The 20942-nt window shown below is 46.4% G+C and overlaps 1 protein-coding gene across 1 annotated transcript in view; it reads left to right on the top strand.

Moving 5' to 3' along the window:
• The window catches only part of CLASP1 (cytoplasmic linker associated protein 1), a 390996-nt gene that overhangs the window by 296263 nt on the left and 73791 nt on the right, over nucleotides 1-20942 (top strand). Inside the window, exons 30-32 of the mRNA XM_082262205.1 lie at nucleotides 3318-3481; nucleotides 5105-5183; nucleotides 8419-8562. Of these exons, the coding sequence (XP_082118331.1) occupies nucleotides 3318-3481; nucleotides 5105-5183; nucleotides 8419-8562 (387 nt within the window). The remainder of the gene's footprint in view (nucleotides 1-3317; nucleotides 3482-5104; nucleotides 5184-8418; nucleotides 8563-20942) is intronic.

Here is a 20942-nt window from a genome sequence, read left to right as displayed (position 1 = left end):
CAGAATGCTGGCTGCGCTTGCTCCTGGGATGCAGAACGCTGGCTGCGCTTGCTCCTGGGATGCAGAACGCTGGCTGCGCTTGCTCCTGGGATGCAGAACGCTGGCTGCGCTTGCTCCTGGGATGCAGAACGCTGGCTGCGCTTGCTCCTGGGATGCAGGACGCTGGCTGCGCTTGCTCCTGGGACGCTGGCTGCCCTTGCTCCCGGGGGACGCTGGCTGCCCTTGCTCCCGGGGGACGCTGGCTGCCCTTGCTCCCGGGGGACGCTGGCTGCCCTTGCTCCCGGGGGACGCTGGCTGCCCTTGCTCCCGGGGGACGCTGGCTGCCCTTGCTCCCGGGGCGGGGGCTGCTGGCTGCGCTTGCTGCTGTAGCGCGGTACCCTGGCCCATTATTCCACTTGGCCTTTGAGTGTCTGTAGTCCTCTCGCGCCACCTTCACATTGTAGAGCTGCTTCATTCATACAGACGCCAACAAGAGGTATTTCATATTTTGTTACAAGCTGTATAAAAATCCCGCAGGGTATTGAGAGAAATAAGGGAAGGTAGAAGGTGGAATTCTCTGATAATTGTGTATGTGAAGTACTAAGAAAGTTCTAGACTGCTGAACCTTTGTGTCATCCCAATGCTGATATGGCTGATCAGGAATCTAGATTTGGTTGTTAGGCAGATTTATATGATATCTCATATAGAATAGGTAAATGTGACCACTTTATTCATGAAAAAACTAACGTGTGGTTTGTTTTATCGCATGCTCTGCCTTGCTGTGGATCTCATACCAGAGAGTAAGTGACGTTTCTCATTTATCTATTGTCTGTCTGTCCTTCTCTTTATTTCTTCCTATTGATTCGCTTTCTAAATTATAATTACATTTTTTTATCAGAAGAGAAAGTCCTTTCTGTGCGCATTTTGTGGTTTGTGAACGGTGCGGATTCAGCACCTCTCATAAACTTCATTGATCTGTATGCACATAATATTAGGGCAAGTCGTTCTGTGTTCTCTTGTGTTGCGCTCACTGTCTTTTCTGTGTTGAGTAGAAGGGTTTATGTTGTGGTCAGTGTAGCTCAGTCTAAAGCCAGCCACACACTAGTAGAACATTAGTGGTCGGCACCCGCTGATTGACGAGGAGACAGACTGGATGGAGCTCTGCATATGTAAACAATGTAGAGCTCTGCCCTGTGAAAGGATAGAAAGGATATGCTGGATTTTGTTTCCCCACAAAGCACATCACTTTGTAAAAGCAGCTCATACAGTACACACACAAACACTGGCTAGGCACACATTTAGCAATTTGATCTTCCTAGATGTTTAACCCCTTCCCAGCCATTGTCAGTATAGTGACGGTGCAAATTTTTAGCAGTGATCACTGTGTTCGCGTCACTGGTTCCAACACAGTGTCAGATTGTCTGCCACAATATCGCAGTCCTGCTATAAGTCGCTGATCACCACCATTACTAGTATAAAAATAAATAAAAAATTCCAGTATACATGCCCTAGTTTGTAGACGCTAGAACTTTTACTCAAACCAATCAATATATGCTTATTGGGATTTTTTTTTTTTTTTACTAAAAAATATATGGCAGAATACATATTTGCCTAAAATTTTGAAGAAATTACATTTATTTTATTGGATAAGTTTTAAAGCAGGGGCACAAAATCCAGCACTTTCCCCTTGTGAGAACAGAGCTCCCCGTTCGGTGTTTCTGCCTGACAATCGGCGGGTGCCAGCATACATCCACTGCCTAGCACACGCAGATTGGCTTCTGCTGTGAGTAATCACGGCAGAAGCAGCCCGCCATTGCCTTGTGTGCCCCCTAGACGGAAGTGCAGGATCGTGTGTGTATATGTGTATATATATATATATATATATATGTGTGTGTGTGTGTGTGTATATATATATATATATATATATATATATATATATATATGTGATTCTGCACAAAAGGGTCACCCTGTAGCAGTATATCTGCTATTGGGTGGTCCTTAAAACCTTTGTTACCCCAAAAAAAATAAATAAAGATCCTGTTCCTTTAAAGCATGTTATACAGCACTTTGCTTGTGCTGTGTAATTTGGCCCCCTGTATCACCTGAAATACTTGGCTGATCCTGCCAGTTTCTGCCCTCCCCCTGTAAATTGACCACGGTGTGGTCAGTTTACATGCCTCCGTCAGCTGCAGCTCTCCTGCCCCCCTCCCTTCCCCTCCTCCCCTCCCTTCCCCTCCTCCCCTCCCTTCCCCTCCTTCCCTCCCTTCCCCTCCCCTCCCCCCTTCCCTTCCCCTCCCCCCTTCCCTTCCCCTCCCCCCTTCCCTTCCTCTCCCCCTCCCCCCTTCCCTTCCTCTCCCCCCTTCCCTTCCTCTCCCCCCTCCTCCCTTCCCCTCCTCCCTTCCCCTCCTCCCTTCCCCTCCTCCCTTCCCCTCCTCCCTTCCCCTACCCCTCCCCTCCCTTCCCCTACCCCTCCCCTCCCTTACCCCTCCCCTCCCTCCCTTCCCCTACCCCTCCCTTCCCTGCCTTCCCCTACCCTTCCCCTACCCCTTCCCCTATCCTCCCCCCCCTCCCCTCACTTCCCTTTCCCTCACTTCCTCTACCCCCCTCTCCTCACTTCCTCTCCCTTCCCCTCCTCCGCTCCCCTCCCCTCCGCTCCCTTCCCCTCCCTTCCCCTCCCTGCTTTCTGCTCCTGAGTCAGGTGCCCGCCCCCTCTCCTTCTGCTGTTGAAAAACCTTTTAATATCTTATATAATCTCCTTTTTTTCCCAATGCTAGGTGCTCCTGTGAGTTATTAAAAAAATGCTGTTTTTACCGGTTTTCAGAGCGCCGCTAGGCCGTCACGTAACCAGCCGACTCTCTCCTCCTCCCCTCCTGACTGACATTAGTGGGGGAATCTCGGCCGCACCCGCTGCAGATGTCAGGCGGCGAGAGGAGAGAGAGCGCGGGTCACGTGACGGCCGCTTGGCGCTCTAAAAAACGGTAGAAATAGCTTTTTTTTTTAATAAAACACAGTGACAGGAGCACCTAGCAGTAGGAAAAAAAAGAGCATTATATAAACTTAGCAGTGAGGTTAAGCTCTAAGCTCTGTGTTTATGGCCGTCTGATTTTCTAAAGACCAGACCATCATAAAAGAGAGAGGGAGTTGTTTTTTTGGATACTTTTTCTGCATGGAATCATATTTTCATTCTTCAGTTTTTATATTCTAGAGGAGATCTGGGGGTTTTTTTTGGTTGTACTTTGTTGTTCTTTGCTTCTGCCTCTTGGACTTATTTAGTTCTTTGTAATGTGCTCATTGTGAACTCTCTGCCATACCCTAACTCTTCTCATTGGTGCCCACAGGTGTTCAGCATGTTTCTGGAAACCCTGGTGGATTTCGTTATTATTCACAAGGACGACCTGCAGGACTGGTTGTTCATTTTACTGACCCAACTTTTGAAGAAGATGGGGGCTGACCTGCTGGGTTCTGTGCAGGCCAAAGTACAGAAAGCCCTTGATGTGACAAGGTAAGAGCAGCAAGACTAACACACAGGCCTCACTGTTTTCTATAGAGGGCCCTGAGCCTCCTTTTTGGCCACATGATGATATTTCCGTATTGACCGGTTTGCACTGGGATTCCTGTGCAATTCAGTGCAATGCAATTTTCAGCCCATTCTTTTGAATGGGCTGAAATTGCATCAAAAGTAGTGCATGCATTACTTTTAACCCTTTCCCGTCCCCGCTATATCCGAAAGACGGCTACAGGGGGGACCTTAGATTGCCAGGAGGGCGTCCACGTACGTCCTCCCTTGCATGAGCTGCCTGCGCGCTCCCGGCTCGCTCTGTGATCAGCGAGTCCTTGAGCCTCGGCTGATCACAGATCTGAGTAAGGGGCTGGTCCCGGTGTTCCGTGAGAATTACCTACCCGTGAGAAAAACCTACCCTTGTCACTTCCGGGGCACTGCAGTCTGTGTAACGCGAGCAGTTACATTAAAACAGCTGTGCTGCACTATGAGTCATCTCCGCTCCTGTCCCGGTCACTTCCCTGATCTCGGCTACTAAATATAAAAGCGGCGGCGGCTGTATGAAAAGATAAATCACGGAGCCGCCAGCCGCTTTTATATTTACTAGCCAAGATCAGGGAAGTGACCGGGACAGGCGCGGAGATGAGTGATAGTGCAGCACAGCTGTTTTATGTCACCGCCGCGTCGGTAGGTTTTTTTCACGGACACCGAGATCGTTTCAGACTACTGCGCATGCGCACTAGTCTGATCCTCAGCTCTTCCATTAGGTATCCGGGGCTGTGAGCATGCGCAGTGCTGCGCTGCTCAGCTTTTCCTGGCAGGAAGTGACGTGGGTAGGTTTTTCTCACGGGGTAGGTAATTCTCACGTTACACCGGCCCCTTACCATGTGATCAGCTGTCAGCCAGTGACAGCTGATCACATGATGTAAACAGCAGTCAGCGATCAGCTTTTTTTTTCTCACGCTGTCAGTGTGAGGGGGGAAAAAAAGCCGATTGCCACTGCTGTCAGAGAGACATCGGTCCCGAAGAGGAGAGGAACATCAATGCCCACCAGTGCCACCTACCAGTGCCCATCAGTGCCAAGTGCCACCTACCAGTGACCTTCAGTGCCACCCATCAGTTTGTCCTATCAGTGCCCGTCAGTTTTGCCCATCAGTGCCGCCTCATCAGCGCACATCGGTGAAGGAGAAAAATTATCTGTTCGCAAAATTTTATACCCAACTATAAAAACTGTTTGTTTTTTTTTTCTTTTTTTTTTTGTTTATTTCAAAATTTTCAGTCTTTTTTTGTTCAGCAAAAAAAAAAAACCCAGTAGTGATTAAATACCAGCAAAAGAAATCTCTATTTGTTTGAAAGAAGTGGTACATTTTTTATTTGGGTAGAGTGTTGCATGACTGCGCAATTGTCATTCAAAGTGCGACAGCACTGAAAGCTGAGAATTGGCCTGGGCAAGAAGGGGGTTTAAATGCCCAGTAGGCAAGTGGTTAAAAACACACCGCATCTGGATTGCATGGTACTGCGTTTCATGGATTGGTTCTATTTACAGAACGGGGCACGGATTGTTATTCCCACCATTGCTCTGTTTGTTTTTTATTATTCTGACTAAGCTCGCTTTTGTCTCCGCAGGGATTCCTTCCCTTTTGATCAGCAATTTAACATTTTGATGAGGTTCATCGTTGATCAGACACAGACACCGAACCTCAAGGTTGGTACTTAATGTATATACACCAGAGGATTTGATTCATAAATTTGTATTCTGGCTTACCACAGCATTAAATAATAGAATGTATATGGCAGTACATACAGAAAGCCAGTAATGTGGCTTTGTTTTAAGCCCAAATCAATGTTTAATGTCCCTTTAAATAGTTTAGTTAGTGCAGTACATTTTTTATGTGGACTGCCAACGCCCAAATGAACCATTTAAAGGTATATTAGTGCTGCTCAGGAATTCAGAGGGAGGTTTGTAGTTTCTGAATGAATGCAAAGCTTCCTCTGATTGCCTAAGGCAGAGAAGCAGGTGGATGACACCTCATCCAATCATATGAAGCTTTGTATTCATTCAGAAATTACAAAGCTTCCTCTGTATGGCTGAGCAGCACTCAGCTCGACTCTATTTTGTTCTAGAAGTGTGATGTTAAATTCCCGTCTCGCTGCCGTAACACAACGCTTTCTACTGTATAGTTGAGGCTACATACAGCTAATACAGCGCACCCAGCTTGTTAGTGCAGTAAATAGCATATTTCGGGTCAGCTTGGCAAAACAACTATAATTTTCCAGATTGGAACATATAGTCAGGGCCGCTGATAAGGGGGGACCACCAGCCCTCTTGTAGGGGGCCCGAGCACACAGGGGGGCCCACACAGAGAGGGGGATTAGTGATGGACAACAAATACAGAAATCTTCCTCCAGCGCCTGAATCTGATCTGTCCCTCTCCCTGCTATCAGCTTTTATCTGTTGAGAAAGAGACAGTTGTCCCTCACTAATCCCCCTCCCTTGTGTGGCCCCCCCCTCCCAGCACTTATCTCTGCTCAGGAGTTTATTTGTAAATTGTAACTTTGTTTCTCTCTCTCTGTCTCTCTGATCACTGAGCTCCAACTGCCTAGCCTGTATATTTTTCTCATTTCATCTTTTTTATTTAACATTTTTTTTTAGATTTAGCAGGAATTATGTGAGTTATGTTATATTTGTGTCTGCTAATAGTGATTTTGTTGTAATTTTAGCTAAATATAGCTTTAATATTTTCTTGGGGGGGGGGGGGGGGCCCTGTCAGGTAGTCTGTATGGGGCCCCGCGATTTCTAACAGCAGCCCTGCATATAGTAATAGGACATAAGTCTGCGTTCAATAAGTAAATAAAAAAAAAAGTGAGTTTTTGGGTGGTTACAGGGGGCACAGAGGAGGTGCAAAGGGATAGGTAGCAACAGGTTAGCTTATATGTGTGCAATGACAACCACCCACCAGGATGGGGGGATGGGTGTGTTGTTTAATTCATTAGACTGGTGAAGGGGTTGTTTATAGGCAGAGTATGATACAATGCATATGGATTAGCACAAAGATTGAGTATGTGTGAAGTGGGTAAGTGAAAAAAGGAGGGGGGCCTTGGAGGGGTGGGGGGGGGGGGGTCATTGAAAAGCGTGGCAGTACAGTTGTAGCATTCTGGGGAAGAGAAGTGGGGTGATAGGGTAAGGATAGAATGTTGCTCCCCACAACGGATCCAAGGTTCAAATCCTGCACCAAAAATGTGTTTTGGTTGGAGTCTGTGTTGTAATTGAGGATCTTTTCTATCACAACCTCTCCCTCTAGCTCTGCTAATGTGAAAGGAGAAATTTCTCCGGTAAAGAGGAAGGCAGGGGAAGACGAAGCTAAAAGTCCGGGTCCAGTCCTTCTTCCTTCTTGCAGCTTCAAAGGACATAAACCTACTGTGTGCACCTAAAGCCTTTGCAAACCCAGATATTACTCTGTATAAGTGCTGACCTTCATGCACTGTACATAGCCTGCACAAAGAGCAGAGTTGCGGGAAGGTCCCAGCAGGCTCCACCCACTACAGGCTGCCGTCAGAAAACTATAGGAGGGGGAGGAGACAAGACCAGCCACCCTGCACAAGGAGAAAGAGCAGGAGTGAGAGGTCTTTACAAAAGTTTCTGTAGGGGTGTTTTTTTTTTAATCTAGATCACTAAGGCAGCCGATAGATAAGTCAGGTTTTTTTTTTTTAAATGAACGGGTTGGAAAAAAAAAAAAAACGGACTCTTTCCCTATCCACACTCTCGGTGTGGATGGGGGAATACTCCCCGCTGAGCTATTATATTCTGACAACAGGGAGACTTCCCCCACCATCAGAAAACACCGATCAGCGTTGCAGCCTACATCGCTGGTGGAACGGGGAAAATCCGACAAGGTGGTTATACAGAAGTCAGTCGGTTGATTGACTTCTGTACAACCAATCTGCCCATACATGGATCGAAATTCGACCAGCCCCTGCTGAACCAGCCAAATTTCAATCCAAGTATGGGCCGGTATTGATCAACCAATTATCGGCAACACCGATATATCTGTGGCCGATATGCACTTTCCCCAATATATCGGAATCGGCCTTTTGATTTACCGATATTGCTGATATTTCGTAAATTGCAGATATTTCGGTAGTGATCCACCAATTATCGGCAACACCGATATATCGGTGGCCGAAATGCACTTACCCTGATATATCGGATTCGGCCTTTTGATTTACCGATATTGCCAATATTTCGGGAAAGTGCTTGTACCGGAGTGATGCCTGCAGCTAGAGGCATAACCCCGGTACCGGCGTCCGACAGTCGGCTGTCTTGTAATGACAACCGATGTGGCGGAGAAGCCGCTCGGCTGTCATTCCAAGGAGCGGGAGGGGACGTGTGTGTGTGTGTGTGTCGTTCCCCCCCCCCCCCCTTCCGCGGCCCACCCGGGTCTCCTGTCCCGCCAGGAGACCCGAGCATCCTACCTTTGCCATCGTCTGGCCGGGTCTCCATTTCTTTGAATTTGGCGGCGCCGAGTACCCGGAAGTGGTGTCATGACATGACATCACTTCCGGGTACTGGCGTCGCCTAATTAAAAAAACTTACAGAATTCAAAACAGCCAAACTTGGCGTTTTGAATGCTTTTAAGTGCAGGGGAGGAGTTTGATCCCTCCACAAGAGAGTACTTGTAGACATTAAAAAAAAAAAAAAAATGTAATGTCCGAACATATCGACCGATACCGACAATTGTGTCATCAGGTATCGGTATCGGCGGTAAAAAAAAAAAACAATATTGGTCGACCAATAATGGCCGGCATAATATTCCAGTCAGAATATATGTGCCCCATATTTAGGAAATACCTGTGTAGCCTGGATTTCAGTTTTAGGTACAATTTTATTCTTTTTTTTTTTTTTCTGCTTATTCACTGTAACACACTTTTTTTTTCTGTAGGTGAAAGTTGCCATTTTGAAGTACATTGAGTCGCTGGCCCGGCAGATGGACCCCACAGACTTTGTGAACTCCAGTGAGACGCGATTAGCGGTCTCCAGGATAATCACATGGACAACCGAACCAAAGAGCTCAGATGTGAGGAAGGTATGCTTTATGTGTAACTGATTATCTATTCAATCTGTTCATGATCTTAAAGCTTCTCTCATTGCTGTCCCCACCCCTCCCAATCTATATCTGAAATGCAGTCCTTTTTTTGGGAGTGAGGACGCTGCTACCTTTTTTTTTTTGATGGATACTTCCTAATCCTGCCCTTAGCAGTAATTACATCACCTCGAGCCTCCTGGGATGTCACTCGGTGCCATGCAGTGGGGAGCAGGCAACATCAGGAAGTCACAACCACTTCCTATATCCAAGATGGCGGCATTGGGGGGATCCAAAGCCTGGGGAAGACCTCTCTGGACTCCATGGGCTGGAGCATGGAACAGGACTCGGTAGCATTGGCAGAACAGATCAGGAATGACATAAGACATACTATGAGCAAACAGGAAACATCCTTCAGACAGGAGCACAATTGGGAGATGGGGCAGAGTGTTGTCACCTTATAATATTCAGTACCTGGACTAGGGCTATTATGGAAGGAACACCAGACATTATTTTAATGAATGCTAAATCATTGAAAAGATTTAGAATGTTTTTTTGAAATTACAATATGTTAAAGCTTATATGAGTTTTTAGCCATTGGGTTTACATTGGCTTGAATCCATTATTTTCAATGGTGGGGTAGCCCAGCTTAATGTACTTGGGAATTTTTTGTTGATGAGAACCTGAGCTGGATTGGTTGGCCAGTTCCATTCAGTGTGGATGAGCCGCACATTTAACCCCTTTGTGACAGCAGTACGCACATATGCTGCGACAGGGCGGGTTGACCCTCACACCCAGCCACCAAATATATGCGTTGCTGTCTTGTAGAGCAACTCCAGAGCTGTGACTGAGCTGTCAACTACTGACAGTCAATAGAATGGGCTCCCGATATTGGCACTGTGCAACCTGTCACAGAGCCCATGGAGCCGCTCCTACTGGCCTCTGATGTCACCGCCCATTTAAATGGATTAAGAGATATGTAAACGCACAGCACCAACAGCACATTGGAATGAATGTAATAATTAATAAAATCACATTCAGTGTTGTCATCAATGTTATATACTTAAAGCGGAGTTCCACTCAAAAGAGGAACTTTTGCTTATCTGTCTCCTCCCCCCCCCCCCCTCCAGTGCCGCATTTGGCACCTTTCAGGGAGAAGGGGGGAGTGGGTACCTGTATTTGATAGGTACCCTGTCCCCACTTCCATCAGATCTCGCCACGGCGAGGTACGTCAGAAGTTCGGCCTCCTCCTTCCTCTGCTTCTAGGCCAGTAAGAGAGCGCAGCACGCTTTGCGCATGCGCAGTAGGGGCCCAGCCGTGAAGCCGCAAGGCTTCACTGCCGGGTTCCCTTAATGGCAGCGGCAGCATCCGACAGCCAAAGGAAACATTGGTTGCGGTGCCGACATCGCTGGACTCCAGGACAGGTAAGTGTCCTAATATTAAAAGTCAGCAGCTACAGTATGTGTAGCTGCTGACTTTTAATTTCTGAAGGGGGGGGGGCGGAACACCTCTTTAATGATCCTTTATTTGCTAGTCACATGACTGCACACAGTCTACCTTCCCCCTTCTGTATAGTGGAGGCATGTTGGCTTAGTATTCAGGCGGGCAATTTATGATGTTGCACACAACGGGGATCGTACTTCCTGTCTGTGTGCGCTGCGTTCCAGAAGGGTGTCCTGCTGTCCATCTGTCACCAACGGGCCTGTTAGGAATGGTGGGGATTGTGAAGGCTACAGCTGACCTGACAAAGGGAAGCACTAGAGATGACGATCTGGGAAAGCACTGAACACAAGACTGTTGTAAAGCACTGGGGTGCCACCCCTTATAGGTAAGCAAGGAATACTAGTAAAATAAACTTACAGCACTGGGGTGCAAGGCCCATAGGAAGACGGGGGTACAGGAGCAGCAGTGGCAAGCTGAGCTTACTGAAACACAAGGGGTGACAATATATATGAGGTGCACTCGGGGTCCCAGAAAATGCAGGTACATGAGGAGTCTAGGAGAGGAAGGATTTTGTTTATTGGTTGTATTGGAATTGGTTTAGTCTAGCTAAATACAACCTGCCTGCATGTATAGCTAAGGTAAGGGCCAAGGCATAGAGTATAAGGATCAGGGGCGTAACTACAGGGGTTGCAGGGGTTGCAATCGCTACCGGGCCCCATGCTCCAGGGGGCCCGGTAGCAAAACAGTGGGTGAACCTCTAGGATCTCAAAGGTCACACTTGCGACCGGGCCCTGGCATTTCACCACTGTGGGGAGGCCCCAAGATTGCAGGAAGGGGGCCCACTGCAGAACTTGTGAAAGGATCCTGATGCGGGACCATAATAAAAGGCCATGCAATGAGAGTAAAGAGCCCCAGGATTAGTGGGAAGAGCCCCGGGCTTGAAGGGAAGGGCCCCGGCCAGGGGTCTGGGGGGCCCTTCATGGTTTCTTGCATCGGGGCCCTGAAGGTTCTAGTTACGCCTCTGATAAGGATCCATCTTGTCTGCCCCAGAGCTCCTGAAGGTAGAGATGGGTTGCACTGCAAACAATTACCTGGTCTGATAAGCAGGCTGGAGTCCCTTGCAGTAAACTAAAAAACAAACTTTGTACCCAGCAGTGCACTTGCTGTCAATTATAGACAATTGTATACTATTAACATTGAATTGTGTGTGGAAGATACATTCAAATACAAGGCTGCCGATCATCAAGCTGTCAAATGTGCATATAAAAAACATACAGTAAACCCCCCTCCATTGCGGGGGTTAGGTTCCGGACCCAGCCGCGAAAAGTGAAAATCCGCGAAATAGAAAAACCCTATTAAAATGCATTGTAGGCATGTTTTTTTTTTACTGTCACTGTACATGTAAAAGCATTTTAAGGTCTTTAAACACTTTTAAAACAATAGAAACTCATTTAAACACATAAAAGATACTGAGAGACAGAGCAAGAGCTATGGAAAACACAAAAATATTTCATTTTTAATGATTTAATTAGTAAAATAACATTACAAAAAAAAACGCAATATACCGGGACCGCAAAAACTGAACCGCGATGGAGCGGGGGTTTACTGTAAACTCCTAGACAACAAATCTTAAGAAACATCCCGGAGGTATAAGCTTGAGAATATAAGAATCTGTGAATAAGGGCTCTTTCACACGGTCCGCCTCCATAGGCGGATCCGTGTTGCTCAGCGGGGATCGATCCGCGATCCTCGCTGAGCCGGTGGATGACAGCTCTGTCTCCGCTTGCAGAGCGGAGAGGGAGGTGTCTCAGCCCCTGCTGCCCTCTATGGGGGATCGGATGAGAGCGGACCGCCTGTCCGCTCTCATCAGATCCGATCCGATTACTGAACGGATGGAAAAATAGGGTTTCCATCCGTCCAGATTTCACGGACAGGATCGGATACGGTTGGCAGCGGGTGTCAGCGGAGGTGTCTCCGCTGACACCCGCTGCCCCATAGAGCTGCATGGAGGATCCGATCAGATCCGCCTAAAAAAACTGACAGGCAGATCTGATCGGATCGCCCGTGTGAAAGAGCCCTAAAGCTTGGATACACACTATACAACTTTTGTTGTATGATTTCCTTTAGATTTACCTTTAACTATGTAGTGCAAGGACCGGCCTGATTGCATACCCATGGAAAGTGTTTAGGTTTGATGTCATATTATATGGTTTTGCTAAATCTAAAGAAAAAAATCTAGAGGAAATTGTATAGTGTGTATCCAGCTTCACACTGTGTTGGAAATATCAAGGCTGCCTCTCAGAGCGGGATGGGAACCCGGACACTGCAAAAGAAGAGGGTAGGGGGGAAAGAGAGGGGCCAATAGTGTAATACGTTTTTATTATATGCTGAAATGTAAATCCAATAAAAAGATGCACTCACAAACGCCTATAAAGAGTAAGCATGCAGCCAGCTCCAGAGCAGTCATCAGTGAGGAATCTGTGCAGGGCTGAAGCCACCGAGATGACCGGTCTGTTACAGAGATCCGTGCAGAGGTCAGCGTGAGCCAGGAAGCCTCAGATCACGTTTGTATAACAGTGGTCTCCAAACTGCGACCCTTTGCTTGCTTTTATCCAACCCCTGGGGCACGATTTCATTCACTGATACCAGCAATGGGCCATTATTCCCCCACTGACACCAATGAAGGGGTACAATTACTCCCAATGACACCAACAATGGGGCCCAACAACACCAACAATGAGGAACTATTCCTTGCACTGACACGGGGCACTTTTTTGCCACTGATGCTGGGACTTTTTCTACTCCCAATGGCCACAGTCTGCCCCCCCTAAACGACAACAAAACAAGGGCGCACCGGCCAAGTGCATTATCTCTTAGACTGGTTTATTAAAATAATAGATTAAAAATACTCACAAACGAGTTTCTTGATAAAAAGCACATCAAATAGATATAAAATCCTATAAAATAGAGGCTCTGAGGAAGAGGCGTTGCCTCGAAATGCGTAAGCCTGCACAGCTTCAGGGGACGATTCAATCCCGATCTTGTTGCTGAGCATTTTATATCTGTTTGATGTGCTTTTTATCAAGAAACTAGTTTGTGAGTATTTTTGATCTATTATTGTAATAAACCTGTCTAAGAGATAATGCACTAGGCCGGTGCGCCCTTGTTTTGTTGTCGTTTATAGTGTTTTCCGGACCACCCTGGTCCAGCGAGGGGCTGCAAGGCTGAAGTAGTATTAAGTTGCTGTGTCCTCTGTTCTCATCTACAAGCCTACAGTCAGGTTGGACAAGAGGATTGCACCACTCAGAGCGCAGGGGAATGGGTGCTGCTTCGACAGTACATTTGCTTGTTTGCCCCCCCCCAAACCAAGTTTGGAGACCCCTGCTATCATATATATTAGTATATCCATGATCCTGTGCTTGGCTTTTTATGCTAATGAATGTGCTTTGTATACATAGTGTCTTCCATGCAAATGGAATGGCTTTGACTTGTTTGTCTTTGTGATTGAAGCCTCATCCTGCTACGTAAATGGCATTATGTGTTGTTATTTTTCTTGCGTAGGCTGTACTTGGTGTGTATTTTAGACCAGTGGTCCTCAACTCCGGTCCTCAGGGCCCACTAACAGGCCAGATTTTAAGTATTACCTTGGGGAGATGCAGACTAGAATACTGCAATCACTGAGCAGCAAATTATATCACCCGTGATGTATTTCAGTTATCTTGCAAACCTGGCCTGTTAGTGGGCCCTGAGGACCAGGGTTGAGGACCACTGTTTTAGACCATGGGTGGCCCTCCAGCTGTTGTGGAACTACAAGTCCCATCATGCCCTCTGCCTTTGGCAGTAATACTTCTACCTGTCAGCCTTGCAATGCCTCATGGGACTTGTAGTTCCTGCAACAACTGGAGGGCCACAGGTTGAGCGCCCATAAGTTAGACCTTGGTGTACGTGTTGCAGCCTCCATTGGGCGGTGTGCCAGTTCCTGCCATCTGGAGGTGAATGAGTCTGGGCCGAGGTGGAGTCCGGCTCCTTGATTACTTTATTGTATTTGTTTTTGCACAGAGATGCAATGTTCTGATCTGTCCATTCATGTGGACATAATTCCACACTAATTGGGGAAATACAAAAAATTATTGGACTCCAGAGATTTAAAGTGATTGTGTTTTTCTCTTTTTTTTTTTTTTCAAATAACGAATATGGTAAAATTACACACACAAAAAATAATTTACAAACATACATACCTGCTCTGTGTAAGTCTCGGTTCACACTACGTCGCTCCGACTTAGGTGGCGACCTGTGAAGTCGCATGCAGCGCGACTTGCACAGACTTCATAAAATGAATGTCTATGCAAGTCGCCTCCAGGTCGCCCCGAAGTAGTACAGGAACCTTTTTCTAAGTCGGAGCGACTTGTGTCACTCCTATTAGAACGGCTCCTGTACCACACAGTGGGAGCATGACGGACCACGACTTGTCAGGCTGACAAGTCGCGGTCCAAGTCGGACTAGTGTGAACGCGGTCTAAGAGCCGGTTCACACTAATCCGACTTGTCAGGCAACTTGGTCGCCTGACAAGTAGCGCTCCATGCTGTGCAATGGAACCGTTCTAATTAGAGTGACTCAAGTCGCTCCGACTTAGAAAAAGGTTCCTGCAATATTTTTGGGCGAAGTCGGAGCGACTTGCATTGACTTCTATTATGAGAAGTCGTTTGCAAGCCGTGATGAAGTCGTGCTGCACGGGCGACTTCAAAGTCGGGGCGACTTTGAGTCGGATTAGTGTGGTTTTGCAAAGAGCAGCCCTAATCTTCCTCTTCTTGGATCCTCCTGTCAGTGTTCTTGCCTCCTCAAACCCCCCCACCACCAGGCGCCCACCATAGCAAGCGGCTTACTAGGGGGTCACATGCTCCCAAGCCAGCTCCGTGTGTCCATTGAGATGAGTGTGGCTCAACCCCCTGCCCCCCCCCCTCACTGGCTGTGATTGACAGCACCAGGAGTCAAATGGCTCCCTCTGTGCTGTCTCTGAGGCTGCTGCTCTCGTGCACATCTCTGGATTGAGATCGGGTTCAGCTAAGTATTAGAGCGGTGGGGAGCTGAACTTTAATGCAGAGAAGGTTAGAAAAAACCTTCAGTCTTTAGAACCACTTTTACTTTTCTCTATAATCAGAAGAAGATCAAAGCGCCCAACACTTCCACATGATATTTTGTAGGAAACATTTTATATACAGATTAAAAGCCACAATCTTCATTCACTGACCATGGATATTCTCCAGTCAGTGGGATAGACAATCTCTGACCTTCCCTTGTTTGTAGAAGAATTCAAGATATGGATATTTTTTACATGGTTCCAGCTTGTACCAACTATGTATATCCCATACCTGGCCGATGTCTCTGGAAGCTGGAAATCACTGAAATAGACACGGCTATTTTGGGTTCTGTGCTGAGCTGCTGGCCTGCTGCATTCTCAACACAGGAGAGTAACCGCACGGCACCTTTAAGAGCCCTGGTGCCCAACCTGTGGCCCGTTGGTATATGATGTGCTGCCCTCTGACCTCAGCAGTCTGTAGTGGGAACATTGATTAGGGGGAATAGCATTGATCTCCACTATCCTAATGTAACCTCTTCCCAGCTTCGTATTGTTTTCTGCAGCATCTCCCTCGCCAACAATGTATCCGGTCCTCACTCTCTGACCCTCATCTCCTCTATTAGGTGTGCAGTCTCTGATGGTTCTCTCAAGCTTTACATATATTAAACATTATTTGCAGCCCTTGGGTGATGTCAGGGGCCGCATTTGAGGCCCCCTTTAGCCCATACACTGACAAACCACTGATTTAGAGAATGCTTCGTATTTTATTTCTCTGATTGGACACAGTGGATAGGCAGGGCGGTGACATCACTGGATTCCGGTACTTTTATGCAGCCACCACACCTAAGAACTATTGGAGCTCATTCACAATAGCTTTGCCCTCTATAGAATGATCAATGTTGGGATCGTTCTTCAGAGAGCATCTGACGGGCGGGGAGGATGAGATGCCACCCCTCCTCACCGCCTTCTTTAGCATTCTAAACCCTGCACTAGCATGCCATGGGTCGCATTCGGCGGGTTGTACACCTATCAAAAGCGACAATGGTGATCATTTCTGCCTCATGCACATCAATGATTGCTGTCTCTGCAGCTAAAGGGGGGGGGGGGGGGGCAGTAAAAGCACAGCTCAACTGCAGGGTTTTACTGCTCCCTAGCTCCTAGTGTGAATATGCATTAAAGTGGGAGTTAACTCCGATCTCTGACTTTTACCTATAGGTAAGCCTATAACAAGACTTACCTATAGGTACTGTAAATATCTCCTAGACTTGCACCATTGAGGAGATATTTACTGTGTATGTAGCTGATGTCACCGGCGCGTTCGTTCTGAAGGAGCGGCTACCCGGGCCTGTTCAGAGTCCTGTGCCACAAACGGCAGCTCCCGCGTGCGTCCACAGGAGTGACATCATGCATACTAGCACATTATTACATTACCTTTCAGGGTACAAAAAAAAAACGCCCAGCAGTTTACTACCACCTCCCCCCCAAGCCCCCCCCCCCTTATACTTACCTGAGCTTTATATCGATCCAGCAATGTGCTTGAGAGCAAAGGCTCTCCGGGGTCCCTCTCTCTCCTCATTGGCCCACACAGCAGCGAGAGCCAATGGGAAAAGAGCGGAACTCTTACCTTTAAAACACTTTAAGCTGCAATATATTACATTTTTTGTTTTTGGGTTCAGATGCACTTCAGGAAAGGGCCCAACCAGCATTTGTGTCCCTAAGGACAAGCCTGGACAATGTATACATATTTCATGACAAATTGTGCTTTCATTTGATGGTAAATGGTAATGAATATCTCCTCGGGATTTGTTTGTTTTTTTCCATTATTAATGGAAAACAGTCCCAAAATGGTAAAAAGAAAATCTGTTCTGTTTCTATTATATATAATTTTCCACCAAAGAACAACCCAAATGAAATTCTCCTTCCCCTGACGATCACAGCAGTACCACGTATGATATTGTTTGTGCCCATAGTACAGCCCACAATGGTGCGCATTTTGAATTTTTCTTTTTATCCTACCTAAAACACACTGACCGTATAATAGTTATTTTTATAAATGTTACACAAAATATCCTGACCTTTCCTTTTTACCCATTAACTCTGGTAAACCGTGATCTTGTTTTTTTTTTTATTATTTTTTATTATTTTTTTACACACACTTGTGTATATCATTCTCCTGCAAGAAGAGAAAGATACAATATATCTTCCTCTTCATTCAGAACAGGAAGTAAACACAGGGTCAGTCTCACAGTGATAGCCTCTGATTGAAAATCCCAGTTCCCGATCGTTCGTACGAGACCTGGGGCTCTGGGTGAGAGCTCGGTCTCTGTGCTGGGAGAGTGCTGTGCGGTGCACTCCCAGCATAAAGAGATACACATATATGCGCCCCCACGGAAAAAGACCAGCTTCTCTGAGGCCGCATATACAGTATCTCACAAAAGACAACCTCTGGATATGACGCTGAGCACGTGCACTCAACTTCTTTGGTCGATCATGGCGAGGCCTGTTCTGAGTGGAACCTGTCCTGGTAAACCCCTGTATGGTCTTGGCCACCGTGCTGCAGCTCAGTTTCAGAATCTTGGAAATCTTCTTATAGCCTAGGCCATCTTTATGTAGAGCAACAATTCTTTTTTTCAGATCCTCAGAGAGTTCTTTGCCATGAGGTGCCATGTTGAACATCCAGTGACCAGTATGAGAGAGTGAGAGCGATAACACCAAATTTAACCCCATTCACACCTGAGACCTTATAACACTAACGAGTCACATGACACCAGGGAGGGTAAAATGGCTAATTGGGCCTAATTTGGACACCATAACTTAGGGGTGTACTTACTTTTGTTGTCAGCAGTTTAGACATTAATGGCTGTGTGTTGAGTTATTTTGAGGGGACAGTAAATTTACACTGTTATACAAGCTGTACACTCACTACTTTACATTGTAACAAAGTCTCATTTCTTTAGAGTTGTCACATGAAAAGATAGAATAAAATATTTACAAAAATGTAGGGGGTGTACTCACTTTTGAGAGATACTGTATGCATACAGAAGGCCGAAAGGGGTTAAGATTGTCCACTTGTGTGATCTCTTCTTATATCAGCATCAGAGTGAGTAAACCCCGCTCACCCTTGTGGTAATTTTTTTATTACGGTGCCAGAATTTTACTGACTTTATGATTCCACAGAATATTTACTTACCATCTTCCGCAATGATTAAATCAATCGCATATAATCATGTCGGGGCGACAGTCTCATATTTGTAATAGATCTCACCGCAGGAGATTTCCAGGTGCTCAGTGTGACCTTATGACAAATCTCACTTCCTGGTCACGGGACATGTGAGAGATACTGGACAGCGAACGCTTCAAGGAGCATTTATGAACGGTGCACTGAAAGGAGAACTGTCAGCCATGTGAATATTTTTTCTCAAATCCATATTTTCTATAATATACAGTTGAACACTTTTCAGGGCTCTCCTGCGGCCTCCTGGTGTAAAAGTGTCCATGGATCACAGATATTGGTTAGATTGGCAGAACGATTAGGACTTTCTCTCTGGTAGTCACCTTCTTGTTTATATCTAAAGCCACTGCTTTTTTTTTTTTTTTTTTTTTTAGTTTTGTATAGAGTGTGCGTTTGTCAAAACTCTGAGATTTGTTTTTTATTTAGTTATTTAGATGGTTCAAATCTCGGTTCAGCAGGGACCGGCCGAGATGTTTGTCCCAGCTCCTGTAGCCACTGGAAGAGAGGAAAGATCCCCAGTGTCGCATATCCACTGAGTCCTATGGTGGTATGAGAGAGACAACCCCAGCCTGGGCCCCTCTCACATCACTATAGGACTCCATTAATGTGCAGCATTAGGGATCTTTCCTCCTTCCTGCAACAATCACTGTGTTCTCCCGGCAGGGAAGGCTCCCTGTGTACCCGAGGAACCACACACAACCCAGCTGCCCCCCCCCCCACCCTGGAGAACAATCGCTCCGCAAGAGGGATTCCCCCATCAACACTGACAGGGCAATCAAGTGTTTTTAAATGGTATCATCTATGGCCTGGTTGTCACCAGAACTTGTATCCCCATTAGAAGATGGGAGACCCCTGTTCCTGTGACAAATAGTAAGTGACCAGTGACAGGACAAAGAGTCTCCCCAGTGGGAACACAGACCGTTTTATATATATATATATATATATATATATATATATATATATATATATAAAAAACGGAGGTTCTAACACATCCCATACTTATTGGTATTAAACCCAAAAGCAAACATTTCTTACAGTGCAGCTTACCAATTCTTAGACGTGATGGCTGCATTCATTTTATTTTATTTATTTATTTTTTATTTCAGGTACTTCTATAGCGCTGTCAATTTACGCAGCGCTTTACATACACATTGTACATTCACATCAGTCCCTGCCCTCAAGGAGCTTACAATCTAAGGTCCCTAACTCACATACATGCACAGTAGGGCCAATTTTATACAGGATTCAATTGACCTACCAGCATGTCTTTGGAGTGTGGGAGGAAACTGGAGTACCCGGAGGAAACCCACGCAGGCACAGGGAGAACATGCAAACTCCAGGCAGGTAGTGTCGTGGTTGGGATTCGAACCAGCGACCCCCCCTCTTGCTGCTAGGTGAAAGGGTTAACCACTACACCACTGTGCCGCCCTTTTTATGCTTTATTTACTTTCCAGCTGGTGATCTGGCCAGTAAGTCTGATGTTTTTCAACAGAACAAGCAGTCCTGCTGATGTAACGGTTGGAGGGTTGAGACAAATCATTTACCACTGACAATAGGTGCTTACAGTGATCCGCTTTTATTTATGTAAAACCTTTTTCACAAAAGGAAAAAAAACGTTCTCTTCCATTCATTGACACACACCTCCATATTCTTTTTCATAGGGTTATGCTGCCCGCTACAGGAGTAGGACTAAGCAACAACACAACGTTCTTTTTCCGTGGCTCAGATTCTGGCCTTTCTTCAACGGGGTGTTGATCTGAAACTGGCTTGCGCACCGTGAAAGGCTAAGTGTCGGCCTTTGCAGTCTTTTTCCAAAGACCTTTGGCTTCCCATTTATTGATGCGTACATAGCTTCAAGCATGGGCGTCCGAAAGGAGAGAGCAAGTGGTGGGGGGGCCTGGTGACGGCGGTAGCCGCGCTGACCATTGTCCTCGGCCCTGGCGCTATCATTCCAGGAGAGGGGAAGCCCGTGGCAAGGAAATTGAGATTTGCGGTCCTGTGCAGAGAGGCAATACACGTGACATCACCGCACGTACTGATGTCGCGTGCGTGCACTGCCTGCACAGACCCAAGACAGGGTCAGCTTTACTTCTCTCTCCAAAGCAAAAGGGCCAGTCCTGTCTGCCAAAAGCCTAATGCCCACAATCGAAGTAGGCTAGCCACCCACAGACAGGTGCCAGCCACATTTCAAAATACATTTATCATATATCTTGTCATTTGTTAACACCAAATGCAGATTCTACATGTGTTTTTTTTTTTTTTTATATAATTCAGTTGTAGTGCCTTGATCATGTGTGTATGAATATTGGGGTACATTCAATCATGTCAATAGTGTAAACATAAAAACAGATTAGAAATTGCTAATAGGACAAAGGCTGCTCAATCCTTCTATTAGGCCTTTGCATCAGGTTTTTCAAACCTTTGCATGCTTGCTCTTTATGTGTTAATGACTGAGCCCCTCCCCTTCATGACATTGTCGAAAAGGGCGGATCTTGGGTGACCTTAAAATTATGCCGCCCCCTGAAAAAAGTTCTGCGGACACCTATGCCTTCAAGGGGTTTGTCATTTTCCTCCGCTTGTACGTTCTCCTCTGCCACCCTGGGATTTGAGCCTGGTTCTGTCGGATCTTAA

The sequence above is a fragment of the Pelophylax lessonae genome (assembly GCF_965119305.1).
Source record: "Pelophylax lessonae genome assembly, chromosome: 6".
NCBI classification, from domain to species: domain Eukaryota; kingdom Metazoa; phylum Chordata; class Amphibia; order Anura; family Ranidae; genus Pelophylax; species Pelophylax lessonae.
Note: the sequence above shows the minus strand (reverse complement) of the source record. Positions and strands in the feature narration are given on the sequence as shown.